At 39.7% G+C, this 23,599-nt stretch overlaps 1 protein-coding gene across 3 annotated transcripts in view; it reads left to right on the top strand.

Moving 5' to 3' along the window:
* SUSD1 (sushi domain containing 1) overlaps positions 1-23,599 on the top strand; it is a 127,198-nt gene that overhangs the window by 70,462 nt on the left and 33,137 nt on the right. For all 3 annotated transcript variants that reach the window (XM_029202759.1, XM_029202760.1, XM_029202758.1), the window contains 2 exons: positions 16,638-16,729; positions 17,900-18,086. In XM_029202759.1, the coding sequence (XP_029058592.1) occupies positions 16,638-16,729; positions 17,900-18,086 (279 nt within the window). The remainder of the gene's footprint in view (positions 1-16,637; positions 16,730-17,899; positions 18,087-23,599) is intronic.

Here is a 23,599-nt window from a genome sequence, read left to right as displayed (position 1 = left end):
TGGGTTTTAAATGGCTCTAGAAGCAATGGGTTCATCTCATTCTTTTCAGGGCCACGATATTCTAATCATGTGTACAGACAAAGAGGCTCCAAGACTATCTTCTCGGCTGAAATCAAAGACCGCTTGCTTCTTAGTCTACTCTATCCAGTAATACAATGCGAAGGAAAGCTAACTACAAGATGTTCTTTTTTATTTCATTTCCTTGTGACTTTTTAATTTGATATAATTTCTTTTTTTAAAAAATTTTTTATTGGGGTATAGTTGTTGTACAATGTTGTGTTAGTTTCTACTGTACAACGAAGTGGAGTTCCCTGTGCTATACAGCAGGTTCTTATTAGTTATCTATTTTATACATATTAGTGTATATATGTCAATCCCACTCTCCCAATTCACCCCACCCCCACCCCCACCCTGCTTTCCCCCCTTGGGTCCATACGTTTGTTCTCTACATCTGTGTCTCTACTTCTGCCTTGCAAACCAGTTCATCTGTACCATTTTTCTAGATTCCACATATACGTGTCAATATACGATATTTGTTTTTCTCTTTCTGACTTACTTCACTCTGTGTGACAGTCTCTAGGTCCATCCATGTCTCTAAAAATGACCCAATTTCATTCCTTTTTATGGCTGAGTAATATTCCATTGTATATATGTACCACATCTTCTTTATCCATTCGTCTGTCAATGGACATTTAGGTTGCTTCCATGAACTAGCTATTATAAATAGTGCTGCAGTGAACATTGGGGTGCATGTGTCTTTTTGAATTATGGTTTTCTTCAGATATATGCCCAGTAGTGGGATTGCTGGGTCATATGGTAATTCTATTTTTAGTTTTTTAAGGAACCTCCATACCGTTCTCCATAGTGGCTGTATCAATTTACATTCCCACCAACAGTGCAAGAGGGTTCCCTCTTCTCTGCACCCTCTCCAGAATTTATTGTTTGTAGATTTTCTGATGATGCCCATTCTAACCAGTGTGAGGTGACACCTCATTGTGGTTTTGATTTGCATTTCTCTAATAATTAGTGATGTTGAGTAGCTTTTCATGTGCCTCTTGGCCATCTGTATGTCTTCTTTGGAGAAATGTCTATTTAGGTCTTCTGCCCAGTTTTTGATTGGGTTGTTTGTTTTTTTGATATTGAACTGCATGAGCTGATAATATATTTTGGAGATTAATCCTTTGTCCGTTGATTCGTTTGCAAATATTTTCTCCCATTCTGAGGGTTGTCTTTTCGTCTTGTTTATAGTTTCCTTCGCTGTGCAAAAGCTTTTAAGTTTCATTAGGTCCCATTTGTTTATTTTTGGTTTTATTTCCATTACTCTAGGAGGTGGGTCAAAAAAGTTCTTGCTGTGATTTATGTCAAAGAGTGTTCTTCCTCTGTTTTCCTCTAAGAGTTTTAGAGTGTCCAATCTTACATTTAGGTCTTTAACCCATTTTGAGTTTATTTTTGTGTATGGTGTTAAGGAGTGTTCTAATTTCATTCTTTTACATGTAGCTGTCCAGTTTTCCCAGCACCACTTATTGAAGAGACTGTCTTTTCTCCACTGTATATCCTTGCCTCCTTTGTCATAGATTAGTTGACCATAGGTGCATGGGTTTATCTCTGGACTTTCTATCCTGTTCCATTGACCTATATGTCTGTTTTTGTGCCAGTACCATATTGTCTTGATTACTGTAGCTTTGTAGTATAGTCTGAAGTCAGAGAGTCTGATTCCTCTAGCTCCTTTTTTATTTTCTCAAGATGGGCTATTCGGGGTCTTTTGTGTCTCCATACAAATTGTAAAGTTTTTTGTTCTGGTTCTGTGAAAAATGCCATTGGTAGCTTGATAGGGATTGTGTTGAATCTGTAGACTGCTTTGGGTAGTATAGTCATTTTCACAGTGTTGATTCTTCCAATCCAAGAACATGGTATATCTCTCCATCTGTTTGTATCGTCTTTAATTTCTTTCATCAGTGTCTTATAGTTTTCTGCATACAGGTCTTTTGTCTCCTTAGGTAGGTTTATTCCTAGGTATTTTATTCTTTTTGTTGCAATGGTAAATGGGAGTGTTTCCTTAATTTCTCTTTCAGATTTTTCATTGTTAGTGTATAGGAATGCAAGAGATTTCTGTGCATTAATTTTGTATCCTGTTACTTTACCAGATTCATTGATTAGCTCTAGTAGTTTTCTGGTAACATGTTTAGGATTCTCTATGTTTAGTATTATGTCATCTGCAAACAGTGACAGTTTTACTTCATCTTTTCCAATTTGGATTCCTTTTATTTCTTTTTCTTTTCTGATTGCTGTGGCTAAAACTTTCAAAACTATGTTGAATAATAACTTGTCTTCTTCCTGATCTTAGAGGAAGTGTTTGTTTTTCATCATTGAGAATGATGTTGGCTGTGGGTTTGTCATATATGGCCTTTATTATGTTGAGGTAGGTTCCCTTATGCCCACTTTCTGGAGAGTTTTTATCATAAATGGGTGTTGAATTTTGTCAAAAGCTTTTTCTGTATCTATTGAGATTATTATATAGTTTTTATCCTTCAGTTTGTTAATGTGGTTTATCATATTGATTGATTTGCATATATTGAAGAATCCTTGCATTCCTGGGATAAACCCCACTTGATCATGATGTATGATCCTTTTAATGTGCTGTTGGATTCTGTTTGCTAGTATTTTGTTGAGGATTTTTGCATCTATGTTCATCAGCAATATTGGTCTGTAGTTTTCTTTATTTGTGACATCTTTGTTTGGTTTTGGTATCAGGGTGATGGTGGCCTCGTAGAATGTGTTTGGGAGTGTTCCTCCATCTGCTATATTTCGGAAGAGTTTGAGAAATATAGGTGTTAGCTCTTCTCTAAGTGTTTGATAGAATTCACCTGTGAAGCCATCTGGTCCTGGGCTTTTGTTTGTTGGAAGATTTTTAATCACAGTTTCAATTTCAGTGCTTGTGATTGGTCTGTTCATATTGTCTATTTCTTCCTGGTTCCCTCTTTGAAGGTTGTACTTTTCTAAGAATTTGTCAATTTCTTCTAGATTGTCCATTTTATTGGCATAGGGTTGATTGTAGTAGTCTCTCATGATCCTTTGTATTTCTGTAGTGTCAGTTGTTACTTCTCCTTTTTCATTTCTAATTCTGTTGATTTGAGTCTTCTCCCTTTTTTTCGTGATGAGTCTGGCTAATGGTTTATCAATTTTGTTTATCTTCTCAAAGAACTTGTTTTAGTTTTATTGATCTTTGGTATTGTTTCATTCATTTCTTTTTCATTTATTTCTGATCTGATCTTTATAATTTCTTTCCTTCTGCTAACTTGGGGTTTTTTTGTTGTTGTTGTTCTTCTTCTTCTTTCTATAATTGCTTTAGATGTAAGTTTAGGTTGTTTATTTGAGATTTCTCTTGTTTCTTGAGGTAGGATTGTGGGTCGTCGTGTTTTCATTGTCATTTGTTTCTAGGTATTTTTTAATTTCCTCTTTGATTTCTTCAGTGATCTCTTGGTCATTGAGTAGCGTATTGTTTAGCCTCCATGTGTTTGTATTTTTTACAGCTTTTTTCATGTAATTGATATCTAGTCTCATAGCGTTGTGGGTGGAAAAGATACTTGATACAATTTCAATTTTTGTAAATTTAACAAGGCTTGATTTATGACCCAAGATATGATCTATCCTGGAGAATGTTCCATGAGCACTTGAGAAGAAAGTGTATTCTGTTGTTTTTAGATGGAATGTCCAAAAATATCAATTAAGTCTATCTGGTCTACTGTGTCTTTTAAAGCTTGTGTTTCCTTATTTATTTTCATTTTGGGTGCTCTGTCCATTGGTGAAAGTGGCGTGTTATAAAGTCCCCTACTATTACTTTGTTACTGTTGATTTCCCCTTTTATGGCTGTTAGCATTTGCCTTATGTATCGAGGTGCTCCTATGTTGGGTGCATAAATATTTACCGTTGTTATATTGTCTTCTTGGATTGATCCCTTAATCATTATGTAGTGTCCTTCTTTGTCTCTTGTAATAGTCTTTATTTTAAAGTCCATCGTGTCTGATATGAGTATTGCTACTCCAGCTTTCTTCTGATTTCCATTTGCATGGAATATCATTTTCCATCCCCTCACTTTCAGTCTGTGTGTGTCCCTAGGTCTGAAGTCGGTCTCTTGTAGACAACATATATACAGGTCTTGTTTTAGTATCCATTTAGCCAGTCTGTGTCTTTTGGTTGCAGCATTTAATCCATTTACATTTAAGGTAATTATTGATATGTATGTTCCTACCAACATTTTCTTAATTGTTTTGGGTTTGTTATTGTAGGTCTTTTCCTTCTCTTGTGTTTCCTGCCTAGAGAAGTTCCTTTAGCATTTGTTGTAAATGGTTTGGTGGTGCTGAATTCTCTTAACTTTTGCTTGTCTGTAAAGGTTTAAATTTCTCTGTCAAATCTGAATGAGATCCTTGCTGGGTAGAGTAATCTTGGTTGTAGGTTTTTCCCTTTCATCACTTTAAATATGTCCTGCCACTTCCTTCTGCCTTACAGAGTTCCTGCTGAAAGATCAGCTGTTAACATTATGGGGTTTTCCTTGTATATAATTTGTTGCTTTTCCCTTGCTGCTTTTAATATTTTTTCTTTGAATTTAATTTTTGATACTTTGATAAATTTGTGTCTTGGTGTACTTTTCCTTGGATTTATCCTGTATGGGACTTTCTGCGCTTCCTGGACTTGATTGACTATTTCCTTTCCCATGTTAGGGAAGTTTTCAACTATAGTCTCTTCAAATATTTTCTCAGACCCTTTCTTTTTCTCTTTTTCTTCTTGGACCCCTATAATTTGAATGTTGGTCCATTTAATGTTGTCCCAGAGGTCTCTGAGACTGTCCTCAATTCTTTTCATTCTTTTTTCTTTATTCTGCTCTGCAGCATTTTTTTCCCACCATTTTATCTTCCAGGTCACTTATCCATTCTTCTGCCTCAGTTATTCTGCTTCATTCCTTCTAGAGTATTTTTAATTTCATTTATTGTGTTGTTCATCATTGTTTGCTTGCTCTTTAGTTCTTCTAGGCCCTTTTTAAACATTTCTTGTATTTTCTCCATTCTGTTTCCAAGATTTTGGATCATATTTACTATCATTACTCTAAATTCTTTTTCAGGTAGACTGCCTATTTCCTCTTCATTTGTTTGGTCTGGTTGGTTTTTACCTTGCTCCTTCATCGGCTGCATATTTCTCTGTTTTCTCATTTTGTTTAACCTACTGTGTTTGGGTTCTCCTTTTTGCAGGCTGCAGGTTCACAGTTCCCGTTATTTTTGTTGTCTGCCCCCAGTGGGTGAGGGTGGTTCAGTGGCTTGTGCAGGCTTCCTGGTGGAGGGGGCTGGTGCCTGTGTTCTCTTGGGTGGGGTTGGATCTTGTCCTTCTGGTGGGCAGGGCTGCATCTGGTGGTGTGTTTTGGAATGTCTGTGAACCCAGTATGACTTTAGGCAGCCTATCTGCTAATGTGTGGGGTTGTGTTCCTGTCTTACTAGTTGTTTGGCATGGGGTATCCAGCACTGGAGCTTGCTGGCCTTTGGGTGGGGCTGGGTCTTAGTGCTGAGATGAAGATCTCTGGGAGAGCTCTCACTGATTGATAGTACGTGGGGCGGGGAGGTTTCTTGTGGTCCAATATCCTGGACTCAGCCCTCCCACCTCGGAGGCTCAGGACTGATACCTGGCTGGAACACCAAGACCCTACCAGCCCCATGGCTCAGAAGAAAAGGAAGAAAAAAACAAACAGACAGAACTCTAGGACAAATGGTAAAAGCAAAGATATACAGACAAAATCACACAAAGAAGCATACACATACACACTCAGAAAAAGAGAAAAAGGATTAAATATATATATATATATAAAAGGAAGAGAGCAACCAAACCAATAAACAAATCTACCAATAAGTACTAAATACTAAACTAAGATAAACATAAAACCAGAATCAAATTAGATGCAGAAAGCAAACCCCAAGTCTACAGTTGCTCCCAAAGTCCACCACCTCAATTTTGGGAACATTCATTGTCTATTCAGGTATTTTTCAGATGCAGGGTTTATCAAGTTGATTGTGGGGATTTAATCCACTGCTCCTGAGGCTGCACAGAGAAGTTTCCCTTTCTCTTCTTTGTTCGCACAGCTCCCAGGGTTCAGCTTTGGTTTTGGCTCCGCCTCTGCGTGTCGGCCGCCCTCAGGAGTCTGTTCCCACCCAGACAGGAGGGGTTAACGCAGCTGCTGATTAGGGGGCTCTTGCTCACTCAGGCCGGGGGGGGGGGAGGGGTACGGTAGTCATAATTGGGATGCGGGGCGAGCCTGAGGTGGCAGAGGCCAGCGTGATGTTGCAGCAGCCTGAGGTGTGCCGTGTGTTCTCCCGGGGAAATTGTCCCTGGGTTACAGGACCCTGGCAGTGGCGTGCTGCACAGGATCCCAGGGGGCGGGTTGGGTAGTGACCTGCACTCGCACTCAGGATTCTTGGTGGCAGCAGCAGCAGCCTTAGCAGTTCGTGCCCATCTCTGGGGTCCGAGCTGATGTCTGTGGCTCATGCCTGTCCCTGGAGCTCGTTTAGGTGGTACTCCGCCTTCTGTGGGCACTCTGGGAAGGAATCCCTTCTCTTTGCGCACCCCGAAACAATGGCCTCTTGCCGCTCTGGCAGGTCTAGACTTTTCCCCAGACTCCCTCCTGGCTATCTGTGATGCACTAGCTCCCTTCAGGCTGCGTTCACGCAGCCAACCCCAGTCCTCTCCCTGGGGTCTGACCTCTGAAGCCTGAGCCTCAGCTCCCAGCCCCCACCTGCACTGGCAGGTGAGCAGACAAGCCTCTCGGGCTGATGAGTGCTGGTTGGCACCGATCCTCTGTGTGGGAATCTCTCCACTTTGTCCTCTGCGCCCCTGTTGCTGCACTCTCCTCCATGGCTCCAAAACTTCCCTTCCCCCCATCCCCCCTCCCCACCAGTGAAGGGGCTCCCTAGTGTGTGGAAACATTTCCTCCTTCACAGCTCCTTCCCAGAGGTAGGGGTCCCATCCCTATTCTCTTGTCTGTATTTTTTCTTTTGCCCTACCCAGGTACGTGGGGATTTTCTTGCCTTTTGGGAAGTCTGAGGTCTTCTGCCAGCATTCAGTAGGTGTTCTGAAGGAGTTGTTCCACATGTAGATGTATTTTTGATGTATTTATGGGGAGGAAGGTGATCTCCACGTCTTACTCCTCTGCCATCTTGAAGGTCTTCTCCTGGTTTGTAAGTTTTTAAATGGCATACTGTAACTTCCATGTATTGCCTATATAACATTCAAACTAGTCTATTCTATTTCCCTTTTTCTTTATTCCTTCTCCTCTCAATTTTTCAGTTGCCTTATTTCTACTTTCACAACATATACTGTTTATATTTTATCCTTCCATCTTGCCCCACCTTTATTTTAGTCTTAGATTTACAGTTTAATATATCAGATGCTCACCATCAGTCTTTTTACTGAAGTTTCTTCAGTTACCTCTTGGATGAAGCTCATTTTCTAGTAGATTCCTTAAGAGTACAGTATTCCTTGAGTTCTTAGATGTTTAAAACTGTTTCTCTATGGTCTTGATACTTGAAAGATAGCATAGTTGGATATAAAAATCTTGATTTACACCTTCTTTGTTTGAATTTCCTTAAAATAACTTCTTTTGTTGCTTTTTTATGTAGCTTTTGAGAAGTCTGGTGCAGCCTAATTCTTTTGCCTTTGGATCTTAATTGTTTATTTATTTGAGGGGAGATGCTGAGGAGTTTTTCTTTATCTTTGAAGTCTAATAGTTTTACTTAGCTAAATCTTAGGGCTGATTGTTCTGGGTGAGTTTTCTCAGGTATCTGATGAGTCCTTCTAGTATTTATATTCAGGTCTTTTTATTTTTGTAAGGCTGTCGTGGATTATAGTTTTAGATATTTATTCTGTTTCCATGTTTTTCTTCTTTAGAGACTTTAATTATACATATGTTGGATCTTTGCCTATATTGCATGTCAACCACTTTATTTTTGATCCTTTTTACTTCCTTTTTAATCTCATTTTTATTCTTTTTGGTGGTTTTCTTGTATTTGTTCAATACATTTATATTCAAATCTATCCTTCTTTGGGCACCATGAAATTTAGTCTTTATTTCTGATGTGATTTTGTCTTTTACTTTTTTCCTGAATTCAGTCACTTGTGTTTCATTTCCTTCCTGCTTTTTGTTCATTCTGTTCTTATTTTTGAATTTCTAACTCAAGGTGTTTTCTTTATATTCCAAAGGCTTTTTTGAGGATATTTATTTGTTTATTGTCTTACAGGCTTTTTCCCCCCTATTCTGTGTTTTTTTTTTAAAGTGGAGTTTTTCACAAGCAGAAATGTTTTGATTATAATTTTCTGTTTCTGTTTTTAAATGAACACTCCTTTGTTTATTAATTCCACAGACAGAATTGGTCATTTGGAAGGGTCAAGAAGATTTCTAGGTTAAGAGGGCCTTCTCCTGTCACTGAATGAAGGGCAGTTTCTTTTAAAGGATATTTTTGTTTTTGTTTTTTTGGTGAGAGTGGGAATGAATTCTGTATTCTTCTATTTTGGGTACTCTTTTGACTTGTAAGATCTTGTCTTTCCCCTGCACTTGTTTTTCCTGTCACCACTTAGTTTCCAAAGAACACCTATTCCTTCCTTTTTATCCTCTTCTTTCCCAGAAGCAATGCCTTTCTCATACTACTACCTGCACTCTGCTTTGTGGCCCCAAAGCTTCCCTCTCCCCCTACCCCCTGTCCCCAGAGGGGAAGTGAAGGGGCTTCCTAGTGTGTGGAAACTTTTCCTCCTTCACAGCTCCCTCCCAGAGGTCCCATAGAAGTCTCACAGACTTTTCATCCTTTGCTTGTAGTCAGTACTCTGATATACCAGGTCTCTTTTTCAGTATTTTCATACTTAAGGTGGAATTTCTCTTTCTGGGAGTGACTCTAACTCACGATTGGGCCCTTTGTTCCCTCTTCTCTTTCACAGGGCTCTTCTAGAGCCCTCTCAGTCTCTAGAATGACTTGTGGGAGACTGAGAGAAAGCTTTGCTGGAATTTGGTGTTTATTTTTCCATTAAAGGTAATTTAAAGTTTGTAGTATTCTCTGTCTTCCAGTGGTGATGACAGCATTGGTTTTATGTTGTTTTATTTGCTTTTCCAGTTGATCTGAAAAATATTTTGGAGAATGTGTGGAGAGATTTGGATTTAAGGGGCCACCGTTATCCTTGAACTAGTTGGAAGTCTAATCTGTAATAAACTCTTAAGTGCTAACTTTCCCACTCCATATCTCTGCTCATGCCATTTCTTCTACCTGGAACCCTCTCCCCTCTTCTTTTCTTCAGTTTCTATATTCCCTTCTTTCATGATCCCCTCAACTGAAGGTAAGTTTTCTTCTTTCTAAATTCCCATACTCTCTTTCAGGAGGAAATATTGGTAGGAGTTTGGCACAGTTACTCTGGGGTCAGGTTATCTAAATTCAAATCTCAGTTTTGCTATTTACCATCTCTGTGCCTTTGGGAAAGTTGTTTAACCTCTATGTGTATAAGCTGCCTTAACTGTAAAAATGGGACTAACATCATGGATTTGTTGTGAGACTAAATGGGTTAATGCATATGGAGAGCCAGCACAGTGGCTGATACACACAATAAGCATCTATCAAATGTTAACAGTTACTTAAGTTTACCTTGTGACATTATACTCTCATATTTTTGTTATATTAATATAGGGTGTAACTCCTAGATTAAATACATACTAAGGGCAGAAACCATGCCTTATTCAGAGTACCTGTATTCTATTTGGTTAATATGATATCATTTGCTTAGCTTTCCCCTTATTGCTGATTGTTTACATTTAGTTATTATTATTATTATTATTTTTTTATTTATTTTTGCGGTACGCGGGCCTCTCACCGCTGTGGCCTCTCCCGCCACGGAGCACAGGCTCCGGACATGCAGGCCCAGTGGCCATGGCTCACGGGCCCAGCCGCTCCGCGGCATGTGGGATCTTCCCAGACCGGGGCATGAACCCGTGTCCCCTGCATCAGCAGGCGGACTCCCAACCACTGCACCACCAGGGAAGCCCCTGATTGTTTACATTTAAACAACCAGGAATGCTGTGCCCGCCACTGTCCTGGACACTAGGAGTGCAAAGATGAATGAGACATAGTCTCTCATGATACACACATGCATAATAATACATACATAATATTACAATGCATAAAATGTAGTTTGAGGTATTTGCAGGGAACTGTGGGAGCCCTGAGGAAGTACAGTAATGACTGATTTTGCCCAGAGTTGCTTGCCCACATTAATGAAACAGAAACAAAGTTTCAAAAAAATCTGATGAACTAAGAGCCTAATTTTCTCTTCTCTGAGGCATTCTTGCAGGTCTGGTTTTTCAACTTCAGGCTTCTAGCTTAGAAGCCCTGTGGGTGGGGAAAGGAGAGAGAGAAGGCAGAGTGACCACTGAAAATGGAGCAAAGAAGGAATATTTGAATGAGGGGCATGTACTTACTTTCCATAGCAAAGGAGCAGAGAGTGGGGTAGCAAAGGACTCAGGATGAGCTGTCTTCTTACTGGGGATCCTTTTCTCTCCAGTGAGCTCAGCATGGGTTCAACCTGCCTGTGGTTCAAACTGTGAACCCTTGGATGGAGAGAAGGGGACCTAGAGTGAGAGTCCCTCTCTTACCAAGATGGAATTGAATTTAACCAGTGGGATGTTTCTGTGAGCAGAAGGAATTGCAGACCCACCATAATTGTAACATTACATGTTCATGTATGTATGCATGTGTGTGTGTGTGTCCTTTAAAAAAAAGCAGAATCATATATGTACCATTTTTCATCTTGCTTTTTTATTTTATTTAAAACATTTTTGGCTTTACAGTATTCTGTGGACATACTTCTGTATCAGTTCCTATAATGCCATCTCCTTCTCTGAGGGAAGCATAGTATTCCACTGTGTGGAGGTTCACAAATTTATTAACTTGTCCACTATGGAAGGATATTTAGGGTTTTTTTTCCCCTTCAAATTTTTGTTGTTATAGACAATGCTACTTTTAATATACTTACATATATTATGTTTTGCTGATACCCAGATGCACATTTTTTCACATTTTAATACCTATGAATTTTTATAAGTGTTATACAGTCAGGTGGCTGCCATGAACATAATTGTCATTACTCACGTATGTATCAAATTGGTCATAGCTACTTACAGTGTTGCTACTTTTATTTAGTTTTGGACATTAGTGACATATTAACATTTTGCTTACTAAAACTTTTTCAGAACTTTTCCAATGATTTGACATTGAAACAAAAAGTTATTGTGGGGCTTCCCTGGTGGTGCAGTGGTTGAGAGTCCGCCTGCCAATGCAGGGGACACGGGTTCGTGCCCTGGTTCGGGAAGATCCCACATGCTGCGGAGGAGCTAGGCCCGTGAGCCATGGCTACTGAGCCTGCGCATCTGGAGCCTGTGCTCCGCAACGGGAGAGGCCACAACAGTGAGAGGCCCGCGTACCACCAAAAAAAAAAAAAAAAAGTTATTGTGTATGTAGAAAAACATGGAAATAGATCAGCAATGTATAAAAGCAAGTGTCAGCATCAGAATGGCTTGCAAGAAAAAGAAAATAGAACATTTAAAAGAAATACTGCCTCACCAAGACTCAGGATAGAACATAGGTTGTGGAAATATACACTGATATCTCTTAATTGAAAAGTGATTGGGAATTGCTACATACTGAATATGGAGAAATTTTAGTAGTGTCTCAATCAATTTTTTGATTTTTCTTTTATTATATATTATAAAATTTTAATGTTTCTATAGGTTTGAAAAAACTCTTTCAACCAGTATAAAATAATTCTGAGACAAGAAAATATTCATGACAGAGTTTACTTGGCAGTATTTTTTCTTTCTTAATAAAACAGAATAATAGTGCATTTTACAAGAATGGTATCTTAGGTTTGATGAAATGTACTGTATCTTTGCATAATTGGGCAGGATATTTCTGTAGAATTAAGTCTTAAGAGTGGAATTACCAAGATAAAGAGCCTCATAAATTCCTCTCCACAAAGACTGTATCAATTTACACACACACCTGTTTTCCAACACCTTCACCAATGCAGGATATTCCAGTTTTTTAATGTTTGAGAGCCTAATAAGTGAAAAACATATCTTATTTTGGTTTAATTTGTACCTCTTTGCTTATTGATTGTCCTATTACAGTTTTCCTATGAATCACTTTTTCTATTTATTGCTCCTTTTCATGTGTTGTTGGTGGTATTTTTCTTCATGGTAATTGTTGTTTAGATATCAGGGCCATCAACTTTTTCAAATATGTTACAATTATTTTTTCACGCTTTGTTGCTTGTCTTTCAAACTTAGGTTGTTGAATCGTTTGCCCTAAAGAAAATTTAAGATTTTATTTAGTCAAATTAAAAAAAAATTTTCCTAGTTTTCTTATTATTTCTTTCCTAACCAAGATTATAGAACTGTTTTCCTATATTCTTTTCTAGTATATTTTTTAACTAAAAATTTATTACAGTTGCAATCATTTTTGCCTGTATGTCAAGGTGGGGATCTAATATTAGTTTATTTCTATGGATAACTATTTCCCAACTCAGTTTATTTCCCACTGATTTGAAAGTCCACCCCTATCTTATATAAATTCCGATGCATAGATAGATTGGTTTCTGGGTTCTGCTCTGCTCCATTCACCTCTTTGTTTATTCCTTTGCTAGCAACAAACTAGCAATTTAGCATTCTCAATTCACCCCAGGGAGTGGGGGGGGCAAAATCAGCTAAACGGGCAAAAATTGCTTCTCGAGGGGTGGAACAATATTATTCTTTTAATATATGAATCATAGGGCTTCCCTGGTGGCACAGTGGTTAAGAATCCGCCTGCCAATGCAGGGGACACGGGTTCGAGCCCTGGTCCAGGAAGATCCCACATGCTGTGGAGCAACTAAGCCCGTGCGCCACAACTACTGAAGCCTGCATGCCTAGAGCCCGTGCTCCGCAACAAGAGACACCACCACAATGAGAAGACCGTGCACCGCAGTAAAAAGTAGCCCCCCATTGCCGCAACTAGAGAAAGCCTGGGCACAGCAACGAAGACCCAACACAGCCAAAACAAACAAACAAACAAACAAAACCCAGGAAATTAACACTAAATATATATATATATGAATCATAGACAAACATATAGTAAATAAGAAACATATACATACCTGTGGTATTAAAATTTTATAAAGTGTGAGAGATTAGGGGAAAAAATGTTTAAAAAGGCTCCGTGTAGGGCTATAATGAAAAAAGGTTAAGAAATACTGTCATAATTTTATAATAGTTACTGAAACCTGGTTATGTCCTGTTTCGATATTTTTATTTTAATTTTTTCTTGTTATTCTCATTAATCTTCCCCCCAAAATTTAGCAGTAATTGTGTTTTTGTTCATTGAGCGTGCCAAGCTGATTCCTGCATGTGGGGTTTTGACATTGGAGCCCCCTCTGTCTGACCCCTCTTCCTCCACTCTTGATGCTCACTCACTCATCCTTCAGGTCTCTGCTCACATATTACCTCAACAGAGGACCTTCCATAACCATCCTTTCTATTCTTGTATGATGCTTTTCATAGTCTTTACCAGTACACAAAATTATATATATATATATATATATATACTTAAAAAATAAATTTATTTATTTTATTTGTTTATTTTTGGTCATGTTGTGTCTTCATTGCTGTGCGTGGGCTTTCTCTAGTTGCGGCGAGCAGGGCTACTCTTTGTTTCAGTGCACGGGCTTCTCATTGCGCTGTCTTCTCTTGTTGCGGTGCACGGGTTTCAGTAGTTATGGCACGTGGGCTTCAGTAGTTGTGGCTTGTGGGCTCTAGAGCACAGGCTCAGTAGTTGTGGTGCACGGGCTTAGTTGCTCCACAGCATATGTTGGATCTTCCCGGACCAGGGATCTAACCCGTGTCCCCTGCATTTGCAGGCGGATTCTTAACCACTGTGCCACCAGGGAAGCCCTATATTTTTAAAATTTATTTTTTCACTTGTTTATTTTCTGCCTTTCTCACTAGAATGAATTCCATTAGGTGCAGGGACTTTGTTTTCTCACCACTTTATCCTTAGCCCCAAAGCATGCCTGGCACATGGTGAGAACTTTCTATTCACTGAATAATGTGTAAACTTATCACGTTCCAAGAAAGTCCATTGGAATCACCATTGGAAGTACATTCCACTTACAGGTTAATTGGTGGAGAATTGATATCTTTTCACTTTTCAATCCTTCCATTCAAGGATGTGGCATTTTCTCTTTGTTGTTTTATTTTATGTCCTTCTGGGGGAAAAAGATCTTCTTGTAAGTCTTGGACATTTCTAGTTACTTTCATTGCTAGGTATCTGAAGTTTGTTCATGGTTTCTTCTCTTGTGAATAGAAATCTTTTAATTTTTCTATTATATTTTATTTGTGGTTTTAGTTTATTTGTGTCAGCAGGCCTGTGTTCATTGTGGGGTCTCAAAGGGAGGATCTATTTCCTTGCTCTTTCCAGTTTCTAGACCCTGCCTACATTCCTTGGCTTGTGGCCCCATCCTCCATCTTTGAAGCTCATCAGTTCAACCTTCAGTTCTCTCTGGCCCTGATCTTCTTGTCTCCCTTTTTTAAAGACCCTTGTCACTGCATTGGGCCCATCTGGATAATCCAGGATAATCTCCCTATTGTAATCACATTTGCAAAGTCTTTATGCCATGTAAGGTAACATGGTTACAGATTCCAGGGACTAGGATGTGAACATCTTTGAAGGGACCATTATTCAGCCTACCATACTTGTGCTTACAGATATGTAGAAAACGATTAGTTTTTCTATGTTCTTGTCTTTGGGTGCATTTTGCCAAACTCCTATTATTTTTCTGTCGTTTTCAAACAATTGCATATTTGTTTTTCAGTTTTTTTTTTTTAATTTACTGTCAGTTGCATAATTTGTTCCCTTTCTTTCTGGTATTTATAGCTCATTTTTCTCCTTGCGTCGTTCTGCATTGTCTAGAATCTCCTGACTAATGCTAAATAATAGCTGTGAAACCATGCATCCTTGGATTGTTCTTAACTTTGCTAGAAATTGTTTTACCACTGAGTGTGGTGGTTTCTAATAAACATTCTTTTAAATCAAGGAGTTTTTATCAAATTAAATCCTAGTTTGCTAAGATTTTTAGGCAGGAATGTACATTAGATGTATTAACCATTATGATTATAAAAGTGACCATATGGTTTTTCTCTTTCAATCTATTAATAGCTTTCCTAGTAATGATCATCTCTGTATTCCTGGAGTAAATCTCCCTTGTTTATAGTGTATTGTTCTTTGAATGTACTGCTGACTTCTATTTGTTAATATTTTATTTTTGTATTTATATTAATAAGTGAATTTGGCATAGTGTGTTTAGTAATTGGTTGTGCCGTCCTTGTACACGTTGGGCATTGTGGATTATCCAGTCATACTGAGTGAATTGGGAAACTTTCTACCTTTTTGTATGGTCTGGAACTGTTTAAATACTACTGAAGTTATATGCTTTTTGAAAGTTTCATAAATGTGAGTTTCCTTGGGCCACTACTACTTATCTCTAAAACCATCTTCCTTACCTTCCTTAAAGATTGCTTTATCCTGAATCATCCATACTTTATTCCTTACTCGGTCTTACAGCATTTGAAGAATAGCTTGTGACCTGTGGAACAGGTTTTCTCTGGGCAAAGCTGCCCCATCCATAAAGAGGGGTCACATCTATCAACTAGGCTTCATTCATAGGAACCTGTTGGTCCAGGGGCTTACACAATAAAGGTTTGGCTCCCATGAGATTTTCTTTTTTTTTCACATGCTTTGGGAGTTCTTTATCACTTATTAATCATCACAGTGTTCCTATGAAACTTCTTAGCAAGTCTGATGTATTATTTTCAGTTTAAGGACCGGGATCATCGTTGAAGGAAATTACCTTTGATACCAGAGTTTTGAATAACCAGTCTTTTTAAAAATTTATTTTTTATTGAAGTATAGTTGAATTACAGTGTTGTTTGAATAACTAGTCTTTATTTTAAAAAGCTTGGGGGATGTGCCTCTGTATTATATGGTACCAGTACTGACCTGTCTTTTGGATTCATTACCATGAAATTGAGCAGAGATCACTGAATGCTTCTTTGATCACAAGAGATGAGGAAGCCCAAACCAAGAGCGACCACTCCCCCCTTTTCATCATGAAAAGCCTGACTGCTTGAGGTAGCCTTTTTCATTTCCTCAAGGAGTAATTCTCAGTTCTCTGCGGAAATGTTACTCTCAGCTCAGAATTTCAAACTGATGCTTGTTTGTCTAAATGAGGTTGTCCAAGGCCAGGACAATGAGTCGCTGTTTTAGCTTAGCAAACCAAGGGAATTTGCAGTGGATCGACTTAACTAATTTTTTAAGAAGGATTCTCAGACTGGGTATCTTTTGATTTTAAATCTTTCATCAGGACTGTGTTTACATAAATATAAAAATGGTGTTTCTTGGACTGCTACCACTTATTTCTAAATTAAAATACTGCTGAAGTCATCCGCTGTAAATGCTTATCCTTGGAAGATTGTTCAATTAAAAGGTAGTATTTTGGTATAAGGTGTAAGTTGATTTCTCATTCTTTTCCCCTTGCAGTAAAACAGACCATCAGTAACATTTCAATATTTAATGAAACCTGCTTGAGATGGAGAAGTATGAAGACAGCTGATATAGAGGAGATGTATTTAGTAAGTTACTGAAAGTTACTCTGTTTATAGGTGTTTGTCTTGTGTGGGAGGTTCAAAAAATATCAACAAACCAAAAAAACTACTTATATAGCTGCCGTTATCAGTGGAAGATTTATAGTGACAATTGCAGTAAGAAACAAGAAAGTGGGAACTTCTGCTGCATATTTGAAGACAGAGACCTTGGGGATTGATGAGAAAATCATGAGAGGTTCTTTGTGCAACATAGCCTGATGCAGAGCTGATGTTCAGGCAGTGTCATGGAAGGAAGCCAGTGGCTTTTGCAAGTGTGTGTCTCTCCACACCAGTGCCTCTGATCAGGGTCTGAATGTGCTGCCTGGAGAGTCAAGGGGAACTTCTAAAGCTAGATGTGGTTGTGAGTAAGAAAGGTAAAGACCATGGGATGAGCTGCTACTAGAAGCAATTAAGTAGGAAGAAAAGTGCATCTATTGGCCCAGGTGCTGGGATGTTACAGTAAAGTGTAGGGAATGTCAGAAGGGGGCGGGCAGAGGAGAAAAACTCTTCCCAGGTTTTACCAAACCGACTAGGATTACCCTAATGCAGCAGTCCCCAATCTTTTCGGCACCAGGGATCGGTTTCGTGGAAGACATTTTTTCTACCGCCAGGGAGTGGGGTGATGGGTCAGGCGGTAATGTGAGCAATGGGGAGCGGCAGACAAAGCTTCGCTCGGTCCACCGCTCCCCTCATACTGTGTGGCCTGGTTCCTAACAGGCCGTGGACTGGTACTGGTCTGCAGTCCAGGGGTTGGGGACCCCTATCCTAATGCACGTTCTGCCCTGGGAGAAGCCTTAGTTCAGATTCTTAATTTTCTTTCCAGGAAACTGTTCTTTGGTTTTGCTCCTGTGGTTTTGCCAACAGACTTTGACATTGGGCATGTGCCATTATATGTGTGAGAACAAGAAAGAGAAAGTTGTTGGTGTTGGGGCCTCAAGTTTTTGTGCATTTTGATTTAAAAATATGTTTATGATACTGAAAACACTGTAATTACAATATTTATGGTATTACAACTCTAATATTTGCTTTCTGCCGTATTTCACTTTCTGAAGGCACTTTACAATCAAGAGTAAGAGAGTGTGAGAGAAAGGGTAGGTATCCAGGCATTCAGAGCCTTTCAAGCTAGCAATTCACCTGGTGAACTTTTCTATGTTTTAGTTCCACATTTGGGGCCAGAGATGGTATCAGAAGGAATTTGCCCAGGAAATGGTCTTTAATATCACTGCCAGCAGCCAGGCTCCTGAGATGTGTTTGGACCTGCGGCCAGGTACCAACTACAGTGTCAGCATCCAGGCTTTGTCTTCTGAACTTCCTGTGGTCATCTCCCTGACAACGCAGATAACAGGTAAATCTTGAATAACAGCATTTGGATGAACAAAGTCACCGCAGAGCTGTATAGGCTCAAATAAAGAGGCACACTATTACTTTCTATCTTTATATAATGAAGTTTAAGAGAAAGAGGAAGAAGGACGTGAAATTGGAGAGGGGAACTAAGGGGACTGCAGCCTGAACTGCAATGTTTTATTTCTTAAAAAGGTACCTGAAACAAAATAGGAACATTGAAGAAATCTGGGTAGTGTGTACATGAGTGTTGGTTAAATTCCTTCTGGATATTTGAAATATTTAAAATATTTCATACTTAAAAAGAAATTTTCCTATTACTCTTTCTTTCTCAGTAACATATTTGTCATTCTGTTACAAGTACCTTAAGAGTAGGTTACTCTCAGGGAAAAATGACTGGCAGTCCCACTCTAGTCCCCTAGAAAATTCACTTTCCACTCATTTTCTCATGTCTCCTCAAATCTGTGATGCTCACTCCATCCTCCAACACACACACTCTGAGCTAATATTCAGACTATTAGCTTCTTGTTTCTTATCTCACTGAGGAATTAGAAGTAGTTAGGTGAGGGGGTGGTGGTGGGATGAATTGGGAGACTGAGATTGACATATATACACTAATACGTATAAAATAGATAACTAATAACAACGTTTTGTATATAAATAAATAAATAAATAATTTTAAAAGAAGTAATCAGGTGAGGACTTTCCACTCCCAAATCTCCCATTGTTGCCTTCGTGCAGAACCTATATTTTATCTTCTCTCTTGTCCCCACTCCTAAGGTGAATCCTCCCTCAACCCCGTCATCCCTTCTTGCCTCATCCTCAATTCCCTCCAGTAAAGAATTAGTCCCAACACTGCACAAGCATGTTGTAATATCTCATTTTTAAACGAAAACATAGAAAAGATAAACACACTTCTTTTGATCCCATATTCCCTCCAGCTACTCTGCCTTCTCTCAGCCCCTCTTTACAGTAAAACTCCTTGAAAGAATGTTGTGTAGGCTCTACATCCTTACCTCCTCTTCTTTCTTTAACTGGTTCCAGTCCAGAGGCATTTGGCCTCAATGCTTTACTGGAAGTGTCTCCATCTTGCAAAACCCACTGCCCAATTTTTTTCTTATAGGATTTTCTCTACAGCATTTGGCATTCCATCCTTGAAACACCTTTTCTCTTGGCTTTTGGATCCTTCTACCTTGCTGTCTGTTCCTTCTCAGTTTTTTTTTTTCACTAGGTCCATCTATTGGGTTTTCCAAAAATATCGTTCGGGTTTTTCCATAAGAGCTTCCAAAGAACCCAGATGAACTTTTTGGCCAACCGAATACTTTAATTGATGCCCCTCGCCTCGCCTTCTTCTATTCCTTTTTCTTCATTATTTACTCTTTCTGCCTAGGCGATCTCTACCAGTCTCACGGCTATAAACGTTACCTTTGTGCTGAGCATTCCCAAATATGTATCCACCTGTCTCCTAAACATATCCTATTGAACATCTAATAGGCAAACCCAGTAGAACTTTTGATTTCTCACCTCTTCCCTCACCCCCAAATCCATTTCCACCCAGGCGTCTCTATCTCAGTTATTGGCATTCCTATTCACCAACTGCTCAGGCCAAAAAGGAATCATAATTGATTCTATCTCTGCCACCATTTCTAGTCCATCAACAAGCTGGCTTGTTTCTGAAATAAACGTTCTGAATCCAGCCACTTCTCCCCACCTTTGCCTTTACCACTAGCAACCTAATCCAAGCCAGCAACTTCTTGCTTGGACTCCTGCAATAGCATCCTAACTCTTCTCCCTGTTTTCACAGTTGCCTATCACCTGCTGCCCTAAGTCTTAATCTTCACCATAACTTTAAAAACATCACTCAGAGTGTCATATTGGGCTTCCCTGGTGGCGCAGTGGTTGAGAGTCTGCCGATGCAGGGGACACGGGTTCGTGCCCCTGTCCGGGAAGATCCCACATACCGTGGAGCGGCTGGGCCCGTAAGCCATGGCCGCTAAGCTTGCACATTCGGAGCCTGTGCTCCGCAACGGGAGAGGCCACAACAGTGAGAGGCCCGCATACCGCAAAAAAAAAAAAAAAAAAGTGTCATATTGAATGAAGTAAGTCAGACGGAGAAAGACAAATATTATGATATTGCTTATATGAGGAATCTAAAAAAATGGTACAAATGCACTTATTAACAAACCAGAGTCACAGATGTAAAAAACAAACTCATGGTTACCAGGGGGAAAGGAAGGGAGGGATAAATTGGGAGATTGGGATTGACATATACACACTACTATATATAAAATAGATAACGAACAAGGACCTACTGTATAGCACAGGGAACTCTACTCAATACTCTAATGACCTATATGGGAAAAGAATCTAAAAAAGAGTGGATGTATATATATGAATAACTGATTCACTTTGCTGTACAACTGAAACTAACACAACATTGTAAATCAACTATACTCCAATAAAAATTAATTTAAAATCATATAAGAACATATCATCCCCAGCTCAAAACGGTCCTATGAGTTTGCATTAGTGTTCTAATGGAATCCACGTTCCTTACCATGGAACATGGAGTCTGGCCCCTGCCTACCTCATTGACCTCATCTCCCTCTGCCCTCTCCCTTTCTCACTAAAAGCAGCAGCATCCTTCCTTGCTATCTCTCAAATGGGTCAAACTTGTTCTTGCATCCACGTCTTTCCATTTGCTGCGTAATCTTCGTGGGACACTCTCTCCACATGGCTTCTTTATAATCACTCAGGTTTCTGCTCAAGTGCCATTACCTAGAGAGCCTCTCCCTGCCCATCCTTTCAAAAATCGTCTGCTATTGCCACCCCATCACTCTATTCTCTTCCTCTGCTTGAATTTCTTCATAGAACTCATTTTCAGGACTTGTATTTTTAAAAATTTACTTGTTTATTTTCTTTTCCCCTACTAAAATAAGCACTCTTTGAAGACAGAGATTTTTGTCTGTGTGTTCTACATTGAATCCCCAACACACAAGGACAGTGTGAGCACACATAAGGAAACTGATAGCACAACAAAAGAATATTTTTGTAATGAATGCATACGAGGGCTAACCCCCAAAGGGCCAGCGGGTGGTATTGGCATTGAAGAAATGCCTGGTTAGTTAATAAAGGCTTTAGACCGAAAAGAATTCACCAACTTTGGAGCTGGAAAGAGATGTTCAGTTTGGGCATTTTTTCCCATGGTGACTTATCAAAATGGATAGCTATTCAGTCTCCTACTCTTTGGTCCTTCTCATGTTTTGAAGGTTTGCATTGCTGATTCACATTAGCATTTCCTATTTTTTGAGCTGGGGAGAGGGAGTTTCATCTTGATGAGACACACTTCTACCTTGTTTTGTACGCTAAATATTGCCCCGTAGCTCAAGCATCCTGTGTCTGTGTTCCTGACCACCAGGGGACACTGTTGAGCTGTTTAAGTTCATTGAAACCACGACTGCATATTTTTCACTCTAAAGAATTAGCAATTTTTAAAAAGTGTGAAAATTCAAGTTGTTAAGATCTTATGAAAGAGTAACTAAACAAATAAAATAAGAGCAAACCCCAAGCCCTGTCTTTAATAAGAGAACCATATACTGATGTGAAGAGGTGTGCCTGTTTGCCTAAGATGTGGCTTTGTTTCAGCAAAATTATGAACTTTTGAATTTTACCAGAAATGTGAGGCAAGGGGTGTGGACGTGGAATACACAGAAGCTGATTTCCCAGAAGAAAAGTGAATGGAATTTCCCTTCTGAGTGTCTTACATTAAACTAAATCTTACCGATGGGAACAAGATGAAAACGAGCGCTTTAAATATATTGCTGACCTCAGAGGAGAGTGAAAGCTTTTGGAATGTTGAAGGACAGAGGCAAGTGTTGTAGTGGCAATGGAAGAGGGTGCTGGTGAGAAAGGTGGTGAGATGGAGAGGCTATCACAGTGCTTCTGACTCATGGCCCACGTGTTTCTGCAGGCAGCCCATTGATGGGAATTCATCAGAACAGTGCCACCATTTATACTCCCTTACGTAAGAACAAACTTTCATCCTTGATGTAGACCCAAAGGGTCAGAAGAGCTGCCCCACACTGGTTATGCTATTTTCTAGCCAAGTCAAAAAGCTTGTAGGCAAAATTTCCTTCTCATAGAGAGAGGGAGAGAACCAGAGAGGGGGAAGTGGGGGGACGGAGAGAAAGAGAGAGAGAGAGAAAGCAAGTGCCTGCAGGAATGTAAAGATAAACCATTTATTCCACACAATGTGGTGATCATTTGAGGTTGAATGTTTATTATGGAACCGAGAATGCTGGAAGAGAAAAGGGAAACGAATATGTAAAGGAAATCATTCCTTCCCAAGTCCACCTTCAATTCTGAGGCTGGCAATGTACACGGGAATTTCCCCATCTCTACCTGCATTCGTAATAAGAAAAACAATGTACTTTTTCAGATGTTCAGGAAAGCCACTGAAAACACAGTTATGTCCCAAGCGTTCTCAGGCTATCCCTCTAACAGAGAGCTCCAGTCAGGATAGCTCTAATTCCCCCTACAGGGCTGGGGACCACTGCCCCCTCCTCTGACCCCTCCTCTCTTACTGTTAAGTGTCCTTAGGAAGGACCGTGCAGGACCAGGTGTCTTGACGTTCTTCTGCTGTGAGCTTCTCTTCCACAAACCATCCAAGGACTGTGCACTCCTGTGTCCTCAGTGAGGACCTTGTCTTCTCAGGCTGCTTCCAGAGTACCACACTTATTCCTGCTGTTTCCCCTGGCTCCGAATGCCCCGGAACTGCCCCGGAGGTTAGGAGAGGAGCTGGCCTTCATCCCAACTGTTTTTCTTCATCCAGGCTCTCTCGAAGTCTTTCACGGACACAGGTTCTTTGACATCTGAGGACCTAATGTTAGGTCAGGCCAGGAGGGAGGCACACGTGTCCTTCCATACCTCCATGGGCCACCTGTTCCTCTCATCCCCAGAAATCTCCCAACTCCTTTCCAGCTTCAAATCAAAACCTAGCCTTTCAAGGAAATGGCTATATGGGGATGGATATCTCCCCACTCTCCTCACTGAAAACACCTGCATCCCTGCTGAGGCCCCACTGAGACAAGATGGTACACCACAGAGGAAAATGGGCTGGATGTGTTATGTTCCTATATCAACGCTAGCTTTTTACAAAATATGGATGGGAAAGTTTCTTTATATCAGAAGCCTAAAAAACAGGGTTTCTGTTATAGAAGATAACAATAAATTGTTAAGTTGCAGCATACCCTTCCCCCACATCTATAACACAGAAACACAGATTTCTGTGTTATAGAAGTGGGGGAAGGCTATGCTGCAACTTACCACTTTAATTCAGTGAATACCTATTGATTGGTTATGTACAAAGACCGGTGCCAAGTGCTGAAGGGGAGATAAAGATAAAAAGAAGATTGTTCCTTCTTCCTGGGAAGCCAAGTCTCATAACCTTATTGATGGGGGAGATGCAGCTCACCTTGCGATATCTGATGACTTATGGTGTAAGCTCCATTTGCTCTA

The sequence above is a fragment of the Monodon monoceros genome, unplaced genomic scaffold (assembly GCF_005190385.1).
Source record: "Monodon monoceros isolate NGI ecotype Baffin Bay Population unplaced genomic scaffold, NGI_Narwhal_1 Super_Scaffold_5, whole genome shotgun sequence".
Taxonomy (NCBI): domain Eukaryota; kingdom Metazoa; phylum Chordata; class Mammalia; order Artiodactyla; family Monodontidae; genus Monodon; species Monodon monoceros.
The sequence above is the reverse complement of the archived record's forward strand: the minus strand, read 5'-3'. Positions and strand labels throughout refer to the sequence as shown.